This window comes from Lissotriton helveticus, chromosome 1_1, assembly GCF_964261635.1.
Source record: "Lissotriton helveticus chromosome 1_1, aLisHel1.1, whole genome shotgun sequence".
NCBI lineage: Eukaryota > Metazoa > Chordata > Amphibia > Caudata > Salamandridae > Lissotriton > Lissotriton helveticus.
Window position 1 is genome coordinate 921,267,330 of NC_136057.1, and position 23,503 is coordinate 921,290,832.

Sequence of the window (23,503 nt, forward strand, 5' to 3'; positions counted from 1 at the left end):
TGGGCCTGCTAATCAGAACCACAGCCTAGCTGTTCTCTCTCTAAATTACAACCATGTACCTTAGGTGCATTTTACCAATTGGTACTGGGCCACCTTATCAGTCCCTGTACAGCATACCTTAGGTATCCAGGGCATAGGTGTACCCAGGGCCTACCAGGGGCTGAAGCATGTATTATGCCACCCCTGGCTGGCCACCCAAACAGACACAACTGGCTGCACGACAGCTGGGGCAAGGTGGTGTAAACACCCTTTGCTTTAGATATAGTATTCCTATATCTAACCCTAAAATGGACACATATATTCCTATCAGTCACTCCTATGGCAGGCCTTATCAATCCTGAAGGCAGAGTGCTTGGAATTATGTGAGATGGTGCTCTGGCATGAGCTGAGCCCGTTTGCAGCTTGCGGAACCAAGTCCAAATAGCTGTTCCATGATAACGCTATACCATATACTCTTAAGTGCATTATAATCCTCGCGGTTAAATGCTAACTTTGGTATAGCATTATCAAAACATGTCGAGTAAGGTGTCATACGAATTGGAATACTAACCCCTCGCCCATTCTGGCGACGGGGTTAGCATTCCACCCTTCTAGAGGGACACGACATGTATGTAACTGTGAACCCCGGTTAAAGTCAGACACAGCCTCAGCTCCACAAAATGGATGCGGTCACCGAGACACAAGTCTGCCCTCCTGCTGCTGGGAGTCCTTCCAGCAACGGAGGCCTGGACAAAGGGTTTCCTGTCAGGGGCGGTGCTAGCACCATCCCAGACAGGATTTTGTGTATCCCAGGTAGGCAGGGCTGAAAGGAAGGTGACTGCAAGTGGCACCCCGGTGCTCACTGTGCATATGCCGGCTCAAACCAGTTCCTGGGGCACCCCAGCCCCTGAGCTGGGGAGAGACCGGACAAAGGAGAGGGTGTAACCACCCCCCTCCTGGTCCCACCCATAGGGCAGGACCTAGTCGCGTGCTAGCCCCTTTTCTTTGGATAAAGGTAGGAGCAGGCCCCCTTCCCAAATTAGATTAATCTTGACAACCTTCCACGAAGAAACTCTTGACCTTCGACCTCCTGATCCATCAGAAGACTGAAGAATCTCCCCTATGGTCAGGGAGTGACCATCCTGCTTCGCAGGCACCATCAAGCTTCTGTGCGGTTTGCTGCAAAGTCCTTCCTTCCAGGAATCCGACGACCCAGCTCGACAAGACCCGGACCTCCAGACCTCTCTGACCTCTACCCACCTCCCCAGCACAGCTGAGACCCGTGGGTGCGACGAGCAACGTGGAGACGGCCATCTTGAAGAAACCTGCACAGCGCTTCAAGCACGACCCTCGAGTGACCCTCTTGTAAGTGCATCAGGGTTTGAGAAGCCCTACACCGACGCAGCTCCTGCACCAAAGACCAGCCCCCAGCATCCCCGTGATCTGCGTGGGGCCCTTTTGCTTGGTTGCTGCCCTTCCTGTTGTCTGGTCACTTGCCGGCTGGCTTGTGCCCTCTGAGACGACGACCCGAAGAATTCGACTCTGCTAGTCTGGTCCCCCAGACTGGCCCTTGCTTCCTTGTAAAAGAGGAGCACCCCGGACCCTCCTGGTCCACTCAAGACGCCATCTTTGTTTCACCGCGTGGCTTGCATTAGCCAAGGCCTGTTGTCCAGATCAACGATCCGACACCGCCAACAGCAGCAGACTACGTGGGACAGCTCGTGCCTCCAGCCTGGTCGTGAAGAACAGCTCCTGGTCCGCGCAGCTACAGAGAGAAGCGACCCTTCCTTCACCTGAACGCGGCGACAGCATCTGGTTCCCTCCTGGTTCCAGCACCATCACTGGCTAGTGACCAAGACTCTGTCCCCTTCCTTTTCAGGACTTCCATCTTCCTAGTTCCATCCTTGGAACCACCGGACTCCTCCATCTGGCTGCCTGCCAGCAACTTCTTGTGTCAGGCATCACCGGGATCAACAGCAAACCCGACGCAACTTCAACCCTATGCACCCGCAGCCTGTGGGTTAGGTAACTAAAGCTTCTAGGTGCTGAAGTCTGGGTCCACTATCCTAGTGTCCAGGTCCACTGTTTTCCCCCCATCCAGCCGGGTTCGTCCGGAATCCGTAACTTTCTAAACTGTAAGATCCATAGACGTTGTTACGCACCCCGCGTGAGATTTCCCACTCTGCACGTGAGTCCCGTGGGCCTCCTGCTCCTTACTTACCTAGTTTGTAGCGTAGTCCCAGCGATCCTCCAGCCTCTGGATCTCCTTACAGTATTTTCTTTCCTCGCATTCCATTGTTTTGAGTATATGGTTTGTCGTGCCCCTAAGGCACTTGTGTAAATATTGTGCGAACTCGTATTTTCTTTTTAGTATTGTCATGTGCTTACCCCTCTGATCTCATAAAGAGTTCAGAGGTGTTGTTATTAATAAATAGACTGTTTATTTTCATAACAACCTGTGTGGTGTCCTTTCATTTGATATTCAAGGGGTTATACTATGGTAAAACAGCTGGCTTCACATGCCAAAAGAGATTAGCCTAAAAGACTGCTTTTGTCCACGCTACTAGGATAGCTGGTCTATACGGTTGACTTTACAACCAATCACCATAAGGGTTGTTTGGACTGATACAAGGTGATCACTAGAACTAGTGAACATCATATATCAGGCCAACTTCTCACATGAACCAATAAGGGTTGCCTGGACTCTACACAGTGTACCTTGTTTTGGTCCACTATATAAAGAGCTAGCTTCTTACAAATTGCATGTCCTAAGACCAGAACCTTAGTTTCTTTCAAACGTTGTTTCAGGTTTTTACGTAAATCAGTCTATTTCTTTGCCTTCATTTTCTGACATCCAACTTACTCGGCAGGGAGATTTGCGCATGCTCTTGATGTAAAAATGGCATTGCAATGATATTTGGACAAGATTATAGAGATTCGGATGGTCACACAGCTTTGTCAGTTTTGGGTCTGTTGAGACTAGTTTATAGGATTTTTTTTAGATGGACCATAGCCAAGTGGATAGCTTTTTACATTGATGCCCATAATGCAAAAGCTTAAAAATACTTAGCCTTGTGTGATAAGCCCAGGGTACTGTAGTAGTAGAAAGGCTTCTTCTATGTCTCCGGTGTGACATGTCTTAATTTCTACCATCTGTAAGGTGGAGATCTGGCCATACGTTTGCTAAAAATTTACTGGATTTTGATTGAGGATAAATACTTTGATGGGTCAAGCTTCTCTACGTAATTGGTTTGCGTAAAGGTTGAATTCTGGGGCCCTGACAACTTTCTGAAGGTTTTGTTAGCTTTCTATTTTGTTCTAGTGTTTATGAATCCCACGATGAAGAAAGAAAAGTTGATTGTAATCCTAGTTTCTTGCCATGAGTACTCCCTCCGAATTTATAAAAGTTCCACTATATCCCTGCTTCGGAGGTGGTTGATATTATATAGGTTAATGTAAATAATGTTCTTGCCATTGCCTCCAGAATGAACTGCCTGATACCTTACTATGCATGATGGGATAGTGCAGTCTTCCAGGGTTCTAAGAGGGGCAGGGTCGGATTTTTACTATGCCCATTGACTTATATAGGCGCACCAGTTCCCATTTGTTTAATGTAGTTTACACTATTTTTAGTGGTGTATTTCATCAGATGTACTGCCAAATTAACATTTTGGTTAATTGGAAAAAATAATAAATGTTGCTTCTTGTAATTCTTCCCCTGTCTTACAGTGCACTGGTGTGAGAAAGTGCCCTCTTTCTGCATGGTTGCCCCCAATTTTTGTGCTGAATTTCTGATGTACTTTGACTGAGTGTGCCCTGGGCTCCTGCTAATCAGGTACCCAGGGTCTATGTTCATTCCCTAAAACTGCATTGAAGCCTAAACCCAATTGGCATCTCTGGCCACAGGTTGGCCCCTGGTAAATGGTACCACAGGTACCCAGGGCACTGTGACCAAAGAAGGCCTCTAAGGGCTGCAGCACTTATTGTGCCACCCTTTGTGGTCCTGGACCCTGACACACGCACTGCCTTTGCAGGCTGTGTGTCTTGGTGCAGAACAAAGTGAAGAGTCAACATGGCACACATCCCTGTGTGCCACGCCTACAACCCACTGCCCTAGCATAGACCAGTCACCCCTCCAGCTGGGTGAATTATACCACTGGTGAGGGTACAGGTGCATGAGCCCTGTACCCGTACAGTGTCTAAGCCAATTCTTAGACAATGTAAGTGCAGTGCTGCCATTAGGAGTATATGGTGCTGGGAATTTGTCATTACGAACTCCACAGCACCATAATAGCTACACTGAAAACTGAGAAGTTTGACAAAAAACGTATCCGCACATTAAACCCACACTGAGGCCAGTGTGGGGATTTAATGAAAAATGCACACAGAGGGCATCTTAGAGATGCCCCCTGAAAACGAACCTACCACTAGTGTCCAGGCTGAGTGGCTGCTTTCAGCTGCCACCATCAGACATGTTTCTGCACCCCTAGGTCGAGAGCCTGCTGCTTTCTGGGGCCTGAAACAATGCACATCCTGGGATGGGGTGCCAAGCCTCATCCCCCAGAATTGTCCGGTTTCACGAAGGGGAAGCTTCAAAGGCTTGCCACCTTTTGTGAGCTTCCCCAAGACAATTGCTGCTTTCAGCAACTGGTCTCCACTGGTTCTGACCCCCACTTTGGGCGGGAGAACTGGCGGGAAAAACAAGTGAGGCAGAGAGGTGTGCCCACCTCTGCCAACTCCACCCCTCAGGTGGCGGAGGCGAGGTGAAGCACAACTCTCAGCCCACACCATCTTGAAGATGGGGGGATTCAGACAACCAGGGACAGGCTCATGGCCCCCTCCCACTGGAGGGTGACATAATAGGGGGTGTACCCACCCCAGGGAAGGGACCCATTGGCCCCTGCCTTTTACCTACCTGTAGCGCCCCTAAATCTTGTATGTAGGGGCATCCCTAAAATTTGCTTCCTCAGACAAGAACCTACCGGCCTGTCTCCACCACGAACCTGCTCCTGCGAAATCCCGGTGTGTCCTGCAGCCAGCAACCTCGAATAACCCTGGAGAACCTGCCTGCCTTCAACCGACCTTAAAGACTTTGTCTCCCGTGAACACCGGATTTGTTCATCTGAAACCGTGAATCCGCACCACTTTGCACCCGCCGTCCACGGCCCGACCTCGAGTTGGCAAACCCCACGAGGAGGTCACCCTGGCGATCCTGACCCGAGATCTGGCGACCCCTGACCTGCCTCAAGCCTCCAGCAGACGCCTGCAGTCTAAATCCTGAAGGCCCCCCCCTCCCAAACCACGATCAGGAGCTTATAAGATCGGATCCCAAAAGGTACACCTGCACCCGATGCCCCACAGGCTTGTGTGCCCAAACAGACAGTGCCTAACCAACTCCCAACTTACCTCTCGAAGTGGTGGTCGCACCCAGAAGACCTTTGTTTCCCTGCCTGCAGTGCTTTTGCAAACTGGAGGTTCTCCATTGAAAAGAACAGGGCGTCCGACCTCGAAACAGCACCCTGGACCCAGCCGCCCTAGTGCTGCTGAGGGTGCACCTGTGGTGCTAAGTTTTTTTCCCTATTTGCCCTGAGCTAAAGTCCAGGAGCTTTGGTCCCACAACCCAGTGACCTGCTTGGCAGCAGCCACCAACCGGAGGTCCCCTATCCCCCTGTGGATAACATTGGGCCTAAGCACTCTGCACCCGGGCTGCCCTAGAGCCGCTGAGGGTGTAACACGCCGTTGTTGCATCACCATGCGCTTTATAAAACTCCCTAAATAGAAAAATAGAAACAAGAGTGCATCTTTGACCCTGGGGGACCCCTAAGTCTACTCCCAGAAGCTCAACTCCCACTACCAAATACTTACCTCAAAACCGATAACACTATTTTCCTTCACAGGATAACATTGGCTTGCTAGGTTCTAGAAAATAAAATAACTAAAAGCATATTTTTCATATAAAAACAATTGGTCTGAAGTTCGGTCTTTGAGTGTGTGAATTTATTTGCTCACTGAGTGTGTACAACAAATGCTTAACACTGCCTTTGATTCTGCCTTACTTGCAATCATTAACGTGGAGGAACCCTTTGTTTAGGTACATAAAGGTTGAGTGGTTTTTACAGACTAACACCAAATGTCTACCAAAAGCTGTTTCTCCTTTGCAAGTTACCTAGTCTATTGAGTTGCCCATTTTCTTACCTCTTCCAGTTTGGCAGAAAGAGCATTACACACAGATGTCAAAAGACCATTAATGTATTACTTAAATAGAATTAAATATTTCTTCAAGACCAAGCCATTATTTGTTGCTTTTTGCAAAACGCCATTTAGTAAACCTCATTTCCAAAGCTATTATTGCTAGTTGGACTGTTAAATTCATGCTGAATGTCTTGCCAAACCTAGGCGTGTGCTGCTTATACAGTCTGATGCACATTCCACTCGTAAGAAGGGACTTACTGTTGCCTTTTTAAGAAACCTTCTTATAGGCAGACATCTGTGAAGCTACCCCGTGGTCAACACCCCCAATGTTTATTAAGCATTATTGGGTGGATATATTCATGTTTGTCATGAGGCTTTGGCTGTCCAAAGGGTGTTGAGAACCTTGCTTCACACATCTGCGTCATCAGCTCACTAGTTGTGGCATATAGGAGGCACTGCTTTGCAGTATATATACATCATGTGTATCTACAGCAACACATGCTAGAAATAGAATATCTTACTTGATGCTTAGCCATTTTATGTTTACCATATAATGATATAGATTCAAATGTGCCCTCCCATCATCCTGAAAGAAAGTGATGATTCAGGTATTTACTTTGGTTAGTCACAATACTCACTGCATATGTTATGTCTTACTTCACTATACTCCACTAATTCTACTTACCCGGTGGGGAAAGTATTTCGATGTAGTATTTAGTCTGGTCCATTGTTGGATAAGGGAGGGATCAGGAGATATTTCGATCCTTAAGACCATTCAAACAAAAACAACTTGCAACACCTGTCCCCAACACTAGGTGGTAGGAGTGCATAAAGTATTGGAATCTACAGCACTGCACAATTTAAACCGATCGTTATAGGGTGAGTAACATTTTCCTTTCCTTCCTAAGCAAAAATGTACTATCTACGGACTGCATTTAGGAGATTTTTTTAATGTTAAATGTAAAATCGTATTTGAGCTGCATTTGTTTCATACGCCATTTTACCTCTTCATTTTGTTTTCAGGTATCATCTTCTCTTTAAATGACAAGTCCAGCTCATCCAATTTGAAGATAGACGCCTTATCTTGTCTGTATGTGATCCTCTGTAACCATTCACCACATGTTTTCCACCCTCATGTTCAAGCGTTGGTGCCCCCCGTTGTGGCCTGTGTTGGAGATCCATTTTACAAGATCACCTCTGAAGCCCTCTTGGTTACACAGCAAGTTGTTAAAGTCATTCGTCCTTTAGACCAAACCTCTCTTTTTGACTCTACTCCGTACATCAAAGATCTCTTTACTTGCACTATCAAGCGCCTGAAAGCTGCAGACATTGATCAGGAAGTGAAAGAGCGGGCCATCTCCTGCATGGGTCAAATTATTTGCAGTCTTGGAGACAATTTGGGAAGTGACTTGCCTAGCACACTGCAGATCTTCTTAGAAAGACTCAAGAATGAGATAACACGGTTAACCACTGTGAAAGCACTGACATTAATTGCTGGATCTCCTTTGAAGATCGATCTGAGACCAATTCTTGGAGAAGCAGTTCCTATTCTTGCATCTTTTCTACGTAAGAACCAGCGTGCTTTAAAGCTCAGTACACTCTCAGCTCTGGACATATTAATTCAAAATTACAGTGATTGCCTAACTGCTTCGATGATAGATGCTGTACTGGATGAGCTTCCACCTCTTATCAGTGAAAGTGATATGCATGTCTCCCAGATGGCCATCAGCTTTCTCACAACGTTGGCAACTGTATATCCGTCTTCTCTTTCCAAGATTAGTGGTTCCATCCTGACTGAGCTAATTGGGCTAGTAAGATCACCTCTGCTTCAAGGAGGTGCCCTTAGTGCTATGTTAGAATTTTTTCAAGCCCTAGTTGTAACTGGAACTGCTAATTTGGGATATATGGATTTATTACGAATGTTGACAGGCCCAGTATACGCACAGACCACATCCCTTACCCACAAGCAGTCCTATTATTCCATTGCCAAATGTGTAGCAGCACTTACCCGAGCATGCCCAAAAGAAGGACCAGCTGTTGTTGGCCAGTTCATTCAAGATGTAAAGAATTCTAGGTCCACTGATTCTATTCGTCTTTTGGCTTTACTTTCACTAGGAGAGGTTGGACATCATATTGACCTTAGTGGGCAAATTGAGCTCAAGGCTGTAATATTAGATGCTTTTTCGTCGTCAAGTGAAGAAGTTAAGTCTGCAGCATCCTATGCACTAGGTAGTATCAGTGTTGGGAATCTTCCAGAGTATCTGCCCTTCGTCTTACAAGAAATCACTGGCCAACCGAAGAGGCAGTATCTTTTACTCCACTCTCTCAAAGAAATTATTGGCTCTGCATCAGTATCTGGTCTCAAACCATATGTTGAAAGTATTTGGACCTTACTGCTTACACACTGTGAATGTGCGGAAGAGGGGACCAGAAATGTTGTCGCTGAGTGCTTGGGTAAGCTTACTTTAATCGATCCAGAGACTCTGCTGCCACGACTTAAAGGATACTTGGCTTCTGGTGAGTAATAGACTACTTTGTTCTTTTAATTACATTTCATGCTATTGTGAAATGTTATTGAGTTTGTAAATTATGTTCTGCACTAAGTTTGTGTCTTGAGGTTGTGGCTGCTCATTTGCAAGTAGCACAAATTATTTGTTTGATTTGCAAATCATTGTCTGGTTGCAGCAAAATAGAACATTTATTTGTAAATAGTTAACTACCATTGGGCATGAATGGCAATACTGCAGTAAATGATTGAACCCTCTGTCAGATACTAATGTTATTTAGTAGGGGATTTATATTGTGTGTTTAAAGGTTGTAATCTGTGTATTCCTACATGAACCTTAATTCTTCAATGAGTCTAAATTTTGGATTTGAAACAAGCTCTAACTTGCTATTTCCTCCTGTATTCAGTTTTCAAAATAGAGGGTTTGAAACAATCACAAATGAATGTGAAAAGATATGCGTGGGTATTAAAATTTTCAAGCGTATTTCATAAATATGAGTGTTCAAGTGTTTGACAGCAAAAATAAAGATCTGGTTTGCTTGCTCTTCAAGAGAATTACTCTTTGCTGTGTGCTGGATTACACTGGTGAGCCACCATCTTTCAACGAGGAGTAAGCCTTCAGCACTGGGTGCCGAACCATGCCACTTTCTTGGCCTGAGTCACCACAAAGCCCCTTTCAGCACTGAAAAATCTCTCGACCCTCAGTTCTGAGTCTAGAGAAGGACAACTAATGCTTCAGCTCTGACATCCTGGACTCCGCGCAAATAAGCATGTACATTCTCCCTTCAACAGGGAAGATCTGTACAAGGCCTCCTTCACAAATTCTTCAGGATTCCAGCAAAAAGGGGTCTTGCCTTAAAGTCTTCCTTTGAACCACTCACCCCTCCCATTCCAATGAGGGCTAGTGACAGAGCCACCAGCCCACTGTGAGTGCCCCATACCCTTTACAGTTTTGCAGCGTGAATCTTTTTCTGGATTCACACTGCACTATTACGCCTAATGGTTGGGGCCGGAATTGCCTTTGTTTTTTTCCCCTCGTTTTGGTCGCTGTCGACCACCATTTGGTGGCAGGTGCGTCCTCAGTGTGACGTCAGGCGATATCCTGGAGGTCGACATGCATGCGAGATAGTCTTCTTCAGGTTCTTTTTTCCGTCATTAGGCCTGGAAGCAAGACTGGAAGTGCCGTAGAAAATTCTATTTTTTCCCCAAAAACTTGAAAAAATAAGATTGTCGAAGAAATATCATCAAACATTGACGTCGGACGGGAAAAGGACAACTTTGGTCTTCAAATGGTGAGGTAGGGGTCATGGAGACTACCCCCTTCAAATTGCCCTACCCCTTAAAGTTGTACTCCATCCCCGCCACCCTCACCACACCAAAGCCGTTGCACATCTCCCCAACCTCACTTTCCACATTACCTATCTCAGTCACTCTGTACTGACTTCTTATAGAGCCTCTACAAAAAGGAGGACTCGATGCAGTATCTGCCTATGTTTAAGGGCATGCTAAAATCTTCCAAGAACATCTTTAAGTAACCAGTGTAGAATAGGATAGTTGCACCATGACTGTTAAATAAAAAGAATTCAAGGCAGCCCCTGATGATCTCGTGTACATATGAGGCCAGTACCTCCCGACTTCCGTAGTCCATACAGCAAGGAAGGAAGGCACATCACAAGCAGCTTGAGATTCCTCCATATGACCCGACACCACGTCAGCTCCCCCACCCGCCCGCATGAAAAAAGGAGACCAAAAGGGTTTACACAGCAGGAAAGTGTGTAGTCATCTTTGGCACTATACACTGATTAACCGCCATGGGGTGAGGAATTTATTAAAATATCTACTTGTCCATGGGGCAGGTTGCTTCATAAATCTACTTGTCCTGTAACAAAATCCACTTCTCCCTTTGGTGCCATGTTGTGCGGCGACAAATTATGGCAGCATTCTCATTATAAAAGAGCTCTTATATAGAGTCTCTGATTATGCCAGGGCTCATACCATAGTAGTGTTTGAATTCTAGCAATCCCTTTATGTTGCTACATTACCGCAGATCTACATACTGGGACTGAAGGTAGAGGTAAACAATAGTTCCGGGGTTGGAATGTCCTTTTGAGTCTTTGCAAACCTAATAACTTGCATGTTTTAAGGGTTTTCAACAACTCTTCTCTAATCTTTTCCAATACTGATAAATGTTGGAAAATTACTCCTGACAATGACAGATGTAAACCTTCTTCCAGAGTTGAGAAAAAAGTTGTTGGAGGGAAAATAAACTTGCAAACACTCAGGTGTTCGTATGAGCAAATCGACACATGCATATTTGCTTACGCTAAAATGCAGTTCACACATTTTCTAGGAGTACTATTTCTTGCCCTACTGCTGTAAATTCTTGTGAATTCACGAAAGCCATATAGCTGCCCTTAATGCAAGGATATATACCAAGGGTGCACTTTTGAGACTTTCTTTAATAATTGGGCACCTAATTTGGTCAGGAGTTACCCATGAGCTTTTGTGTTTATTAAAATGCTCTCTCTGTATCGGCTGGCTTCACGGTAAGTGACAGCATTCAGCTCTTTCACAAGGAGCATATCGGCACACAAAGTAGTTTTGTTCAGTGTGTGCTTTGTTTAGACCAAAAACTCTTTTTGCTTTTACCAATGTTTGTTATATTGGTGTGGGTCTGTCAGCTCTCACATCAATAAGGGTTTACAAAAACCATGCCAAAACAAGTCACGCATTGCCAAAACTAAAAGCTGACTACCATTTCAGACCTACTGACTTTGCCAATGCTTGTTTATTTTTGTTTCCCAAAATCTTATTAAAACTGGTTACACTGATTTTCAAATATAAATATTTTGAATAAATACTACCATGCATCAACACATTTTACAAAATGATGCTGAAAAGAAATGGTGACTGAAATTTTACAGTAGTTTAGCAAAAACTTTTTTTCCTACTTTCATTTTTTAGGAACATTTTGTATTGAAAGCAAAGAATCATTAATCTTGCTTTCAAACTAATGCAAATTTTTGCATCTAATCAGAGAGCATTCTGGGAGCATTACGCATAGCCTCATATTGCTAAACTTTGAAACCGTGTGTCCACATTTTTATACTGGAACCACTGTCCGTAGTGTAGTCAGAACTTACATTTACTGAGAGCGCTCAGCCTAATAATAAAGGCTCTCAATTAATGAACCATGAATACAAGTTTGAACAGCATTAACATATGCACACAAATATTAACTTAACTGCAGGCAGTGCCCTTCCCTGAGCCTTAATGTGGTACTGCAAACTGGCAGTCAAAGGGTTTACGCAGCAGGGGGTTGGGTCTGCTTGTCTCAAGGACAAAATGCACATTAAAACTTGTTTCCCTTGACCCCAAAAAATATGTCCTGGGCGTCGGGCTATAGGAATTCCACATCCCTGACCGCCAACTCCGTCTGCTTGCTCTGCCGTTATGATTGACACCTTTCAGAGCAAATAGAAGAGTGCATTAAACACTTCTTGAGCCAAACAGGAAAAAAGGGCCAGGAACTAGTGGCAGATGGTGGCGACCCTCGTCCCTGCTCTCAGGCCAGGTCGCTCCCCACGCCACACGGCTCCTCCTGTGCGCTCGTGACTCCCACGTGCTGCCCTCCGCTGCCGTGAGTTCGCTGCTGGTGTACTCTTCCCCTGACTCTGTTCTGTTTTTCGGCCTAATTTCTCGTTTTTCTTCTCTGCCCATAACTGTATCTCCTGTTTTCCCCCAAGCGCCCCCTTTCTTCTGTACCCCACCGCTCTATTCCCGTCCACGCTTCCCGCCGCTGCTCCCCTGCGGCCCCACCCCTTTTTCCTTCTGCGAGCCGTTCCCGCCGCCCATTCGCCGCCCCGCCTCCCAGCTGGTCCTCCCTCCCACTTCGCCTTCTATGGAGGACGCCGCGCGGAAGCACCGCTAGCGTGCCGAAGGCACACCAAAGTCAAGCCCGTCTGCGCCCGTCTGCCACCGTCTGCCGCCGGGATCGCGCCCAGTGCCAGAACCCCTGGACCCCGAAGCTGCCACACCACCAGCAGTACTACGACTCGGGCACCCTCCACTCACTCAACCCTGGACGAGATCACTCCTGCCAACGGGCCACCCCGAGGCGCTCCCAAGGATCCTTCACCTGCCGGAACTGCAGCTTCACCAGCCTCCGGCCCGCCAAACCATCAACCAGAGAACCCAACCACCTACGATGCATCCTCCTCAACACCCGCTCCTCTCGCAAGCACGCCATCGAACTCTGAGACCTCCTAGACTCAACCACCCCCGACGTCGCCTTCCTGACGGAGACCTGGCTGAACATCACCTCAACACCAGACATCGCCATAGCCATCCCAGAAGGCTACAAGATCTCCCGCAGAGACCGCCCCAACGGAGTGGGAGGGGGAATCGCCATCATCCACAAGGACACCCTCAGAGTCTCAACCAACACCGACGACACCCTCACCACCACCGAGCACATGCACTTCCAGATCCACACTGACCCCAACACCACCCTCAGAGGAACACTCGTCTACAAACCACCCGGACCCCGACCGCAGTTCAGCGACTCCTTGCCGACCTCATCAGCACCCACGCCCTCACCTCCACAGACTACATCCTCCTCGGGGACCTGAACTTCCACCCCGAGAACAACGACGACGCCAACTCCACCGCCCTGATCGACAACCTTGCCATCCTCGGACTCAAACAGCTGGTGACGACACCCACCCATGCCGCTGAACACACACTGGACCCCATCTTCTCCGCAAGTCCCCACACCACCGAACCCCACTGGACAGACCACAGATGCGTCCACTTCACCTTCAGGAAACCCACCACCGCACCCAACAGATGCCACGCCGCTGCTGGAGAAAGGTCACCGAGGACCAACTGACCACCACCCTCGCCCTGGGACCACCCACCGACACAGACCCCGCCGCCATCAACCTCAAAAAGTGGATCAACGACTGCGCCGACACCCTCGCCCCACTCAAGACCTCCGCCACTAATCACACCAACAACAAAGCCGCATGGTTCACCGAAGACCTCCGGACCTCCAAGCGCACCTGTCGGAAGCTGGAAAAGAGCTTTCTCAGCGACCGAACACCAGACAGCTACACAGCCCACAAGAACGCCACCCGCAGACACCACCAACTCATGAGGACCGCCTTCAAGGACCGCCTAGACAGCAACGCACACAACAGAAAAGAACTCTTCAACATCGCGAAAGAACTCTCCAACCCCAGCTCCAACACCAACGACATCCCACCATCACAAGACCTGTGCAACTCACTGGCCACCTTCTTTCACCACAAGATCACCGACATCCACGACGGCTTCAACACCGCCACCCCCACATCCACCGCCGAGACCACCTAGGAGAGGCCGTTAGACTGGCCTCTCCTAGGTATAATCTTAAAACCAAAGGGGGCAGAGCTTTCTCAGTCCTCCTTCCACAGATCTGGAATGATCTGCCGGAGTATCTGCGAAAGGAATCATTAGTATTGGCGTAGTGCCGTCCCGCTGCATTTAAGCCCGGTGACGCCAATGAGCTGTGCCTTTTCTGCAAAGCGCTTAGAGACCAGTGGTGATTTTCGCTATATAAAAATAAAATAACATAACACCACCCCTGCGACCACCACCCGCACGAGTCGCCTGACCGCCTGGTCCAACGTCAGCGACAAAGACACCATCAAGACCATGAACTCCATCCACTCCCGGTCCCCATCCGACCCTTGCCCTCACCACGTTTTCAACAAAGCCAGCACCGCCCTCGCACCCCATCTCCGGAAAACAATCAGCATCTCCTTCGAGACAGCAACCTTCCCAGAGAGCTGGAAGCACGCCGAGATCAACGCCCTACTGAAGGAACCCAAGGCGGACCCCAACGACCTCAAGAACTTCCGGCCCATCCCCCTGCTCCCTTTCTCGGCGAAAGTAACGGAGAAGATCGTCAACAGACAGCTGACCCGCAACCTCGAAGACAACAACATCCTGGACCCATCCCAGTCCGGCTTTCGCAGCAACCACAGCACCGAGACCGCCCTCATCGCCGCTACCGACGACATCAGGATCCTCATGGACAAAGGAGAAACAGCCGCCCTCATCCTCCTGGACCTATTGGCAGCCTTCGACACGGTCTGCCACCGCACCCTAACAGCACGCATCCATGACGCCGGAATCCATGAGAAGGCCCTTGCCTGGACCACATCCTTGCACTCCGACAGAACCCAGAGCGTCCGTCCCCCACCCTTCCGCTCCAAGACCACCAAGATCATCTGCGGCGTTCCACAGGGATCATCCCTCAGCCCAACGCTGTTCAATATCTACATGGCACCACTCGCCCACGTCGCACGACAACGCAACCTCAACATCATCTTCTACGCCAACGACACCCAGCTGATCAGATCCCTCACCGAAGACCCCAATACCACCAAAGCCAACCTCCACAGAGGAATGAAAGCCATCGCCGACTGGATCAAGGACAGCAGACTGAAGCTGAATTCAGACAAAACGGAGGTCCTCACCCTCGGACCCACCCCATCAGCCTGGGACGACTCCTGGTGGCCCACATCGCTAGGCACACCCCCCAGAACCCACCGACCACGCACGCAACCTGGGCTTCATTCTCAACTCCTCCCTCTCTATGACCAAGCAAGTCAACGCCGTCTCCGCGTCCTACTTCAACACCCTCCGAATGCTCTGCAGGATTTTCAAGTGGATCCCTCCCGACACGAGAAAAACCGTCACCCAGGCCCTCATCACCAACAGACTCGACTACGGAAAAGCCCTCTACTCAGGAACAACAGCCAAGCTCCTGAGACGGCTACAACGAATCCAGAACCCCTCAGCACGACTGATCCTCGACGTCACCCGACGCAGCCACATCGCACCCCACCTGAGAGGCCTGCACTGGCTACGAGTCGTCAAGAGGATCACCTTCAAACTCCTCATCCACGCTACACAACACCGGACCATCATACCTCAACAACCGACTCAGCTTCCACACCCCCACCCGCAACCTCCGCTCTGCCACCCTTGCCCTCGCCACAGTTACCCGTATCTGGAAAACCACCGCCGGCGGCAGATCCTTCTCCTACCTCGCCGCCAAGACCTGGAACGATCTCCCGGCCAGCCTACGACAGACCCAGGACCTGCTGGCCTTCAGAAGACTTCTCAAGACCTGGCTCTTCGATCAGTAGCAGCCCCCCCCTCCTGACCCCCCAACGCCTTGAGACCCTTACGGGTATGTAGCACGCTTTATAAATGCTTGATTGATTGATTGAGAGTGGACAATAAATATAAGGCCTCGCCTACAGACCCCATTTTTATTAAGGGACGAGTGCCATCAGATTCCCTAGTCGTATCCAATGCTCGTAAGAGAGCAAATGATCAAACATCAGCACAATGCTCCTCCGCCAGATAGAGAGTCCAAACTAATTGATGCTTCTGGCAAGCGCATAGTCGCTCAGGCAGCAAATCAATGGCGCATTACAAATAACCAATGCCTTTTAGTTCGATATGACAGCACATTGGACGAAATAGAGCAATTGCTTCAATATCTCCCTGACGAGCATAAGGCTAAGGCACAAGACTTAGTGAATAAGGGTAAGCTTATTTCGAATTACTCTGTTCGTTGTGCTCTAGATGCTGCAGACACCGCTGCTAGAGAGGTTAACACCAGCATCCTACTCAGGAGACACGCTTGTTTAAGGATTTCAGGTTTTAAACCGGAGGTCAAAAAATCCCTCCTTACCACACAATTTGATAAGGAACACTTATTCGGCCCCAGTGTTGACCAGTCATTAGAGAAAATGAAAAAGGACACCGAAGTTACTAAATCTATGGGAGCACTTCAGACTGCATCCAGCAGAGGTTCCTTTAGTCGCTCCTCTTACAGAGGTGGGTCAAAAACCACACCCCCAGATCAAAATACCTCAGCTTACAAAGTTAACAACCAGTCCTCTCCCTCCAGAGGTTTTTTCCGAGGAGGTTATAGAGGCAACAACTTCAAAGGTATGGGTAAGTGTAACACACCCCGTAACTCTCCTTCCCCCAACAAACAGTGACTTGCTCATGCTTCCCCCCGATTATACCACACGTGTCGGGGGAAGACTTCAACAATTCCTCCCCATTTGGCAGTCTAAAACATCAGGCAAATGGGTGCTTGGAATTATACAACATGGTTATTGCCTGGAGCTTAGCAGCAATCCCCAAACATTCGCCCTCGTTATCACAAGTTATCTACAGAACACTTACAGTTGCTAAAAAAAGAGGGTCAGTCTCTCTTACTAAAAGGAGCAATAGCGCCAGTTCTAATACAGTACCAGGGCTCAGGGGTTTACTCTCTCTACTTTCTCATCCCCAAAAAGGACAGTTCCCTGAGACCTAGTTTAGATCAGAGAGAGCTAAACCATTACATACTGTCAGAGCATTTTCACATGGTGACACTTCAACATGTACTCACACTTTTACAAACATCAGACTTTGTCTAATCTAGATTTAAAGGACGCATCTTTTCATGGTCCAGTTCATCCAGCTCATCGCAAATACCTCAGATTTGTGATAGCATGCAAGCACTTCCAGTTCAAGGTGCTTCTCTTCGGAATGACTACAGCCCTCAGAGTTTTTACCAAATGCCTGGCAGTAGTCGATGCTCATGTCAGAAGACAACAAATTCATGTCTTCCCCTACTTGGACGACTGGCTCATCAAAGCCAGCGCTCACCAGAACTGTCTGCAACACACACAGATCACAATAGATCTACTTCATTGACTGGGCTTTACTATCCATGCACAAAAATCTCACTTGTCGCCTTCACAGATAGTCTTACCTAGGAGCCACTCAAAGCTTTTCAGATTCATCTTGTATACAAAACTGTCCTAGTCCGGATGGACAACATGACCACAATGTATTATGTGCAGAAGCAAGGAGGGGACACACTCTCTCCAACTGTCAACACTCGCTAAAGCCATTTAAAATTGGGCGATCCATCACAACATTTATCTCCTGGCAGAACATCTGCCAGGAGTAAACAACCAGATTGCCGATCTCCTCAGCAGAAGAAGGCAACAAATTCACGAGTGGGAACTTCACCCCCAGGTTCTCCTTCCGTACTTCCATCAGTGGGGATTTCCACAAATAGACCTATTTGCCTCGGCCGAAAACGCGAAATACCCAAACTTCGGCTCCAGGTACCCGCACCCGCAATCAAAGCGCAATGCCCTATGGATCAACTGGTCAGGGATATTTTCCTACGCTTTTCCACCTCTCCCGCTCATTCCATGGGTGGTGTGGAAGATCAGGCAAACATCCCTCACACTAAATCTAGTAGCTCCCACATGGGCTCATCAACCATGGTACACCACCCTGTTGGACTGTCACTAGTTCCACATTAAAAACTACGCCTGAACTCCAGTCTTCTCACACAGAGCCGTGGAGAAATCAGACATCCAAATCCCAAAGAACTAAATTTAGCAATCTGGCTCCTGAAGTCATAGTTTGGGTACTTAAATTTACCACCAGACTGTATGAATATTCTAAAAGAAGTAAGAAAGCCTACCACCAGACCTTGCTATGCTGCAAAATGGAAAAGATTTGCGGTATATTGCAACAACAACAAAATCAATCCTTTAGACACTTCGAAAACATTATTTGTTACATTTACAACGAACAGGCCTGGCTTACACGTCTATTTGTTTGCACCTTGCAGCTGTATCTACGTACTTACAAAATAGGCAACATCTGTCACTATTCAGAGTTCCAGTAATCAAGCCTTTTATAGAAGGTTTAAAAAGGGTAATACCACCAAGGATTCCTCCTGCCCCAGTCTGGAATCTCAACATTGTCCTCACAAGGCCCATGAGCCCACCTTTTGAACCATTGCACAAATGCCCTTTGCAGTTTCTCTCATGGACGGTTGTTTTCCTCATTGCCATCGCATCCCTGAGGAGAGTTGGTGAGCTACAGGCATTAATTCTAGAAACACCTATCTTTCAGCTACACAAAGACAGGATAGTTCTCCGTAACAATCCCAAATTCCTTCCCATAGTAGATTCTGCTTTCATATAAATCAATCGGTTGAGTTACCAGTTTTCTTTCCTCAACGTGATTCTGTAGCAGAACACGCTCTTCATACGCTTGATGTTAAAAGAGCTTTATTGTATTACTTAGATAGAACAAAGGACTTACGCAAAACAACTATTTGTAGCATTTGCTCCACCTCATAAAGGCAATCCTATCTCTAAATCTGGTATTGCGAGATGGATTGTTAAATGCCAAGGACATTGACTATACCCTCTAGAGCGCATTCCACTTGCAAAATAGGGACTTCTGTAGCCTTTTTAGATAACATCCCTCTAGCTGACATATGTAAAGCAGCTACATGATCTACACCACACACATTTATCCAACACTTGTGTAGATGTTTTAGCACAACAAGCTAGTGTAGACCACGCAGTACTTAAAACACTATTCCAAACAACTGCAACATATATAGGTTAGCCACCGCTTTGGGAGTATACTGTTTTTTAGTCTCTGCAAAGCATGTGTATCTACAGCACACACGCCTCGAACTTCCCCAGTAAGCGCATGTTATTGGCTTGTAGAGCTGTAGATTCACATGCGTCCACCCGCCTGTAGTTGTTGAAGTACTCATTATACATCTATACGCATGGACATCTCTATACTGCACTTACTTACTCCATTCTCACCCTCTTGCGGGAAAACAATCTAACAATGGAGTCTATGACCACGCGCACTATTACCGAAAGGAGGAGTCACCTTACCTAGTGAGTAAGAAAGACGACTTCGAAGAAAAGCAACTTGCAAACATCCGGACCCAACACTAGAGAGCAGGGGTATGCAAAGCATGTGAATCTACTGCTCTACATACCAAGAATAGATGCTTAATGGGTAAGTAACATTATCCTTTTAGAGGCTTGTTTAGCTTTACAATTGCTCTACATGTGAAAATGTATTCAAGAAATGTTTTGATTGCATGCATTCAGAGTTTCTCCGCCTTTGAATTCATTTAACATTAACTGACAGTGTACAGTTAAACGCTTTATGATTAAATATGATGCAAGTAGGCTTAAAGAAATGTATAGCAGTGCTGTCTGTGCCCCTGTGCAAGGAATCAAACTTTGCTGATGAATTGACGGATAATTTGCTGGTGAAACGAAATTCTTTCTGATATGCCTCCGATTCATTATCTGATTAAAAACATCACATTTCAGACCTATTCAGATAGAAACATTTGTATGTGCAACCCTGTATCATCGAATGACGTTTAAACACGTCGGAGGCGATCAGGGAGTGTCTTGACGGGGCGGTAGGGCGGCCCTGATTTTACTCGACCTCTCTGCCGCTTTCGATACGGTGCCCCACCAGCGGCTTTTGGCTCGGCTCTCTGCCGTTGGTATCTCTGACCTTGCCTGGGAGTGGGTCAAGTATTTTTTGGACCACCGCACGCAGCAGGTCTGTATGGCCTCCTGTTCTTCCTCGGTTAGGAACCTGGCTACGGGGGTTCCGCAGGGCTCCACTCTGAGCCCCCTTTTATTTAATATCTACCTAACCCCTCCGGTCTATCTGGCGGAGAAGTTTGGTGCTAAAGTGTTAGCATATGCTGATGATACTCAGCTGCTGTTCACTTGGAAGGGCCCGGATTTGGACACCACCATCGCGCAGTCGTGCCTAGCTTCTGTATTCTGCTGGTTAGCCCAGGCTTCTTTGAAGTGTAAGGAGGATAAGTATGAGGTTCTTTTGTACGGCCAGTTTTCCCCGGACTTCAGACAATCTCTCTGGCCGTCTCAATTTCCTTGTCCGCGCTTTGATGACGGACCTGTAAAAATTTGGGGGTGTGGTTCAGCAAGGACCTGCGGTTTATTGACCATGTTAAAAAACTGACCGGGGTCTGTTTTGGAACCCTCAAAATACTTAGAAGGATCTTCCCTCTGCTTCCGAGAGTAGCCAAGGAGGCAGTTGCTCGTGCTCTTATCCTCTCGCGGCTCGACTATTCAAATGCTCTGTTCATTGGCTTACCTGGCTACCTGTTGCAACAGCTTCAAACGATACAGAATGCCACGGCTAGACTCTTGCACAATGCCCCAAGTCGAACCATTGCTAGGCAATATTTACGGGAGTTACACTGGCTGCCCGTGATGCAGCGTGTCCAGTTTAAGGCTATTACCCTGGTCCATCGGGCCCTGTATGGACTCGGTCCTACCTATTTTAGGAAGCGCTTTGCCTTCTATGTACATAACCGTCCTCTGCGATCTACCTCCCTTCGCTGGGTGATTGTCCCACACTTCCACAGAGTCCGTTTGGGAGGCCAGTCACTGTCTGTTAAAGCCGCAGCAGCCTGGAACTCGCTCCCTACTGATCTTCAGTCAACTCAAGAGTTTCATCTCTTTAAAAAAACGCCTTAAAACGCATCTGTTTAGCCAGACCACCTAACTGACCTCCCTTCTGCTCTAGCTCACCCGCGCCAGGACACTCTCGAGTATTAGTGCGCGTTATAAAACTTTTATATCATATCATATCAACACCATGTAGACACTATTAAGGCAGAAGCACAGTCAGTAACCTACGGATTTAAACTACTAAAGCAGTAACCGAGTTGTCCATTGTTTAGCCATCTGCTCTCCGTAATGTCAGCTTGGTTAGTGCCAACAGTGTCCTATGGCGCAGAAATTATGCGAGGATCCAAAGCAGTTACTCTTAATAAAATTCAAACAAAAGTTTATAAATCTGTGTTTCACATTCGAAAATCGCCTCACCAGCACAAATACGCCTAGAGTTTGGTTTGAAAAATCAAGTATTTCAACGCAAGAGTGCTTACATTAAACTATGCTGGAGTTTGCGTGCTTCTGAAATGAGCTCTATTAACAACTTATGCTGGCAGGAAATCGTGACCCAACAACTTGGCAACCTAAAAGACTCATTGGGCAACCCTCTAACCCAGACCATTAAGGATCTTGGCATGCAAGAAGCCTCAGGCAGCGAGCATAGGAAAAGCTGCATTCAGTCGTGCAATCAATGCATCAACTCTGATCTTGACTTATATAACAGACAAAAATACAATTGTACAATTACGACACGCTTGGACAGTGATAAACTCAAATAATAAACTTCGACCTCGGGAGTATTTACCAGCCCACTATTCTCACGTTTTAAAGCATCATTTTATGCTATTTCATTTTGATACCATGGGGACTAAAGACCTTGTACCCTCCTGGAAACAAAAGTCGCAAAATCGAACCTGTCAACTTTGTGGGTACAACGCAGAGTCACTAGCCCATGTTTTCTGTGCATGTCTGGGCCCTTAGAACAAAGGAAAGAACTCCTGAAACCAATTCTTTGAAACCTGAAAATCCGCTCTGGCAGAAAAGCGGTAATTACCTGGTTAAGTGGCAACTCTATTCCCCTAGCCTGCAATGGGGTAAAAATTTTTACAACTGCTTTTTAAAGAATTGTCCAAAAAGAACGAGCAGGGTTTGATGTAAGACCGGAGTACATTCCAACAACAACATTTTAAGGCCAGGCATCGTCAGGAGCCCTGAAATCTGACTAGTTGTCGATCCTTAAGATCATGATTTGCATAATAAATTAAAACATTGTAGGAGGCTGGCTTAGTATATGGTGCACACTTATTTACGTGAAGCACCATGCACTAATCCAGACAACCCTTATGGTGATTTTAGTGGTCTTAGACAACTATAGAGAGCTCTCCAAGTCGTTGCTATGGGGAACAGCCTTCAGGCTTATCCAGAAGGAGTGTTAAGCAGCTAGTTTTACCAGATCTAATCATGTAGTGTGGGGTAAACGAAAAAGATAAAAATCTCTGTTTATTACACAACAATCACTAACATATTGGTATAGCTTCTACCCGAAGATATCAACACACGTACACAACAATACTTCAATTGCAAATAGGTAAGTAAGCACAATACACCGTGGTCTCCAGGGGGAGACCAAACCATATACTAAAAAAGTGGAATGCGAACTGCGACCGAAGTTGGGACTTGGTCTAGGAGACTCAGAAGAGCTGGGGACACAAGGAACCACCCATTATATGTACCCAGGAACCCCACTGAGGCTGTGTGCAGAGTGGAAATACAGCTGCGTACTCAATAAAAAGTCAGCGGGAAAATCGCGGTTGTAGTTTTGAACAAGGACCCTTCCCAGTGGTCCATGAAGAAATCCAGTGGAAGACAGAAGGTTGGAGAGTCACCCCACCCGTGGATACCCCAGTAGCCAGAATATCTACACCAGGGAAACTAGGTGCGAAGTGACATCGGAAACTACCGTAGACCACAATGGAGGATTTCTGTAAAGATGGCGCTGGTGAAGACTGCAAGAGTCTGGTAGACTCCAAGGGTGGATTCTTGAAGAGAAGAACCTACAAGCATAGGGGACAGTCTATGACCAGGAGGCACAGAATAGCAATGCCCACCGATGTCTGAAGATGCAGGAGTGATGACTGTGACCTTGTCACTGCAGCTGGGGTGTGTTCCTCCCAGAAGGCAGGGCTGGACAGAGGTGAAGGATACTTCCATGTCCTTTGTCCAGTTTTGTGCCAGAGCAGGAGCCATAGGATCCCTGAACTGGCTCAAACCGAAATATGCTAAGAGGGCACCAATTTTTTATTTTTTTATCGGGAACTTGACCCGAATCGGGTATCAGAGCGCTTTACATAGCACCAGTTACGTTACATGAGGGTACACATTAATTGTTGTTAGGCACAGGGAGATTAAGTGATTTGCCCAGAATGACAGGATGTTTAGCATCATTATAGAGACTCAAACCCAGGTCCACGGTCGACCGCCC

The 23,503-nt window shown here is 47.2% G+C and overlaps 1 protein-coding gene across 1 annotated transcript in view; it reads left to right on the forward strand.

Annotated features, from left to right (window-relative positions):
* CAND1 (cullin associated and neddylation dissociated 1) overlaps positions 1-23,503 on the forward strand; it is a 393,750-nt gene that overhangs the window by 239,638 nt on the left and 130,609 nt on the right. Inside the window, exon 10 of the mRNA XM_078676454.1 lies at positions 7,195-8,688. Coding sequence (XP_078532580.1) covers positions 7,195-8,688 — 1,494 coding nt within the window. The remainder of the gene's footprint in view (positions 1-7,194; positions 8,689-23,503) is intronic.